The sequence below is a fragment of the Schistosoma mansoni genome (genome assembly GCF_000237925.1).
Source record: "Schistosoma mansoni, WGS project CABG00000000 data, supercontig 0234, strain Puerto Rico, whole genome shotgun sequence".
NCBI lineage: Eukaryota > Metazoa > Platyhelminthes > Trematoda > Strigeidida > Schistosomatidae > Schistosoma > Schistosoma mansoni.
Genome location: NW_017386098.1, coordinates 242096 through 245764, shown reverse-complemented (window position 1 = coordinate 245764; position 3669 = coordinate 242096). Strand labels below are relative to the sequence as shown.

Sequence of the window (3669 nt, the reverse complement as noted above, 5' to 3'; positions counted from 1 at the left end):
GGAGAGGAATGGTGAAATTGACCAACCCTATCTAACCCCACTGCTTGAATGGAACAATGGTGAGGGGTGGTTGTATGCCTTCACTTTGCTTGAGGTGTTTGTATATAAGGCTTTTAAGATGTTAATATACTTCTCAGGCAAACCCTTCTTCAATAGACAATCTCAGAGCACAGTCTTATCCAACGAATCGAAAATGGCCCTAATATCAAGAGACACTACTATTGTCGGTCTGTAATGAGTATGACGGTGTTCTAACATTTTGTGGAGGGTGAAGATATGATCAATACATTTGGTATCTTTTAAATTTAGACATTTGGACACAAATCCTTTCTTATAAATGGCTCTCTTATAAATATGTTCTTAAAAGATCATTCTTTAGTTCAAGTAAGTGACTATAAAAATAGAAGGAGAATTTATTCTTAGAACAATGGATATGAGTACGTTTGCGGCTTTTTCAGTATCAAGAATACCATATGTTCGAACTTTACGATCTTTGAGTGGGTTCGTAGACCTTTTAACAATCATTAGCTTCATGTGTTAACTTAATTGTTTTAGAATCGTCATAGTTTTTTTCTTTGCACATCATGATCTTAGCACAAGCGTCAATATTTTTGTACTTAGCATTCAAATTACAACTAAATAAAACTAGTAGATTTAGTTCTTCAAATTGAGGCAGTAAATAAATTTAAACCCTAAACATCCTGCAAATTCTCTTGCCTTTCTGTACTTCTCTGTAGCTTACATTTTAGGAACACGCAGGTCTTAGATACTAAGTTGTTAAGCATGTAACCTCATAACTTTGTCCTAGGTTATATGCGTTCACGTTTGTCGACAACTTTTGTGAAGCTAATATCACGGTTTTTTGGTTGACATAAAAATTGTTTGACAGTTTAATATTGCTTCCACAAACTATTCATTCATATCAGAAGAACATATATATGTGGTTTTACATCTGTGCTTTCTTCTTTAGATGATCGAGCTGGAAACCAAGGCGGCGAAATCTGCGGGCCAGTATTGAACGCTAATGAAAAGGAAAAATGTTGTTGCTTGCATTTTTATTCAGTACTTGTGAATTTAGCGTGCCTTCCTGAAATGGATAATAAAATTAAAAAGTCATTACGATTAAATATATTTTTATACACAAATCAGCATATTCGTAGAGTTTATCAATAATGCTAGACAAGTCATAATTAAGATGCTGATGACATCTAATATATTTGGGATTAACGGTCGAAATCAATTTACAGGAGGGTAGAAACCTTGTACCCATACCTTTGAAACTAGTCGAGTAGCTTGTTCAATCTGGTGGTTGTATCAGTACTTAAATTTCAAACGCTTATACTGAATTTGAACAATGCTAAATATCAATAGTATGATGCAAAGATTTTAAAATCGTTCCAAAGGAAAACGACAATTAGTATCGTAGAGGATAGCATTGATATTAGCATATCTTTATATCGTTTTTAAAAAGATCTGTTGAAATCTTTATTGTTAACTGTCATTTGTCCAGCCATCCACAACATCACTTAACTCAAAAAGTAAGGATTCGTATACTATGGAATACATTTCTTTGGAATTTTGAACAGTACAAAAGTAATGACCTTTGATAAATAATACCACTTACATGAGTCAGAACAGTACTTGTTGATTTCAATAAAAATAGAAATAAGTAAAACCGCTTATTAAAAAAAACTCACCAAATAGGCTTCTTGCGTGCTTTTCTTTGACCTGGTTGCTTACGTTCCGCAAACCGGTTATCCTGAGACAATAAACCAGTTACCAATAGTCTGTTTTTTCCCTGATCTATCGGAAGCATTGAGGCCAAACACCTGGCTATCGCCAAACGAAGAGCATTCGCCAAACTGCTCGAACCGTCCCCGCTTACTGTAGCAATTATGTCTACTTTACCAACAGTGTCTGAAAAAAAGAAGAGGCTTGTATATATTGAATTTACATAGAGAATTCATGCAACATATATTTTAGCAATCATTTCTAAATCTAATAAATTCTTACAGCATTAGAATGCACGGGATCGAATGACAATTAGAAAGAGTCTATCACTGACATTTCGCTAATCATATAACGCAGTCGATATTTTTCCCAGCTAATAAGCGGGATGATTTTCGTATCCCTTTGCAACACTTCTCTTTATTCCTACACTAAATTTAAGTACGTGAAATATTCTGTTGTGTTGTGTATTTTCGAGACAAGTGTGAGCAGATATTATCAGGCTGATTCCCATTATAGGGATTGTAATAAATTATTTGTTGGTTGAGTGGAAAATGTACCGACAAATCTATTTCTGGCTTCTACCCTAAATATTTATTGTAATAGGAATGTTCAAGTGCACTCTAAAGGTTACTGTCATTGCTTCTTTTCCTTTACGAGCAATCACCCAATATGACTGGAAATTTATTTACGTCAGTGTAAATTTTTGCATCATTCAGCTGTCCCAGGACTTGAATAAGGTAAATATTTGCAAAATACGATGAATTCGTTGCTTTCTCTTCAGCTATGTCCAAGCAATTAATTTTAGTTGTTTCCAATTATTAACATATTCTTCAATTTGCAAAATTGTAGTGTCAACTACGAACAATTTGTTTGTAGAGTGAAAGAAGTTAAAGATGAAATTTATTTCAATCATATTTTTCTACCACAAACTAGGACAATGTTTAGCTAACAAACTAGAACCAATTCGTGAAGAGTTGGCTGTATGAAGTTTAATGAACACTTGAATTCGCAGAAGTAACGGACCACATAAACTTATGGTCTCATAATACATACCTTAGCTGTTTACCAGTATCCCTTTGGAGGAAACAACTTACACGATTAGCCAATATTTATAACGTTCATCCACACCACAATCACAGCTCAAACTGAGCACAAAAACATCCAGTTTCAATTCAACAATAGATTATATCGTCAAGCACGCTATATCGCTATGGGAAGTCCTTTAGTATCACAGTCTTTGCTGACAAATTTGGAAAAGACAAAATCGTTACCTGTTACCAATGAGATTCCATTTTATATGAGGTGTGTTAATGACACATGCGCAAAAACATAACTCAACCAAATGACATATTCGAACCCTTCAATAAAGTCCATCCTTATATTGAATTTACAAAGGAATATGAAATAGATGTATTCCATTTCCTTGATTGATGTATCCCTCGAGGAGATGACGGTACATTCCAAAGGTACTTATTTATGTCAGAGGGAAAATTGGAGTGATCAGTGTCTAAAATTACACAGCCTTTGCCCTATAAACCATAAGTATGGGTTAGGGAAAACGTTTTAACAGACACAAAAAGTTGTGTTCAATTAAAAAACCCAAAAGGAAACAAATGGAAATAAATAATTACGCAGAAACTAGTGCTGAAATAAGACGGAAACTTTTGTTCGATTGTCATTGAAAGGTGCTCAAACCATAAGTAAAACTAATCAAACAGCCCCAAAGGCATATTTCTACTGCGAATTTTATTTCACTACACACAACACTACCCAGCCACACAAATGAAAATAGACAAACATCCGTCACGTGTCACCTTCAAATGCATATATCAAGTTACGTGTATATCGGAAGGACGGAGAGGTAACTCTACTCATTTTACTGAAAACACACCCAGAAACCTATGGCTTTGAGGACAGAATAGCGCACCACCTGCTAGA

At 34.6% G+C, this 3669-nt stretch overlaps 1 protein-coding gene across 1 annotated transcript; it reads right to left on the bottom strand.

Annotated features, from left to right (window-relative positions):
• Positions 1-514: 514 nt before the first annotated feature.
• On the bottom strand, positions 515-1967 carry Smp_164790 (mitochondrial ribosomal protein S9, putative; the record flags this gene model as incomplete). The annotated part of the gene is made up of 3 exons (XM_018792648.1): positions 515-635; positions 1698-1917; positions 1955-1967. The coding sequence occupies 3 exons, from the start codon at positions 1965-1967 to the stop codon at positions 515-517; spliced, it is 354 nt and encodes a 117-aa protein (XP_018644314.1).
• Positions 1968-3669: the final 1702 nt, after the last annotated feature.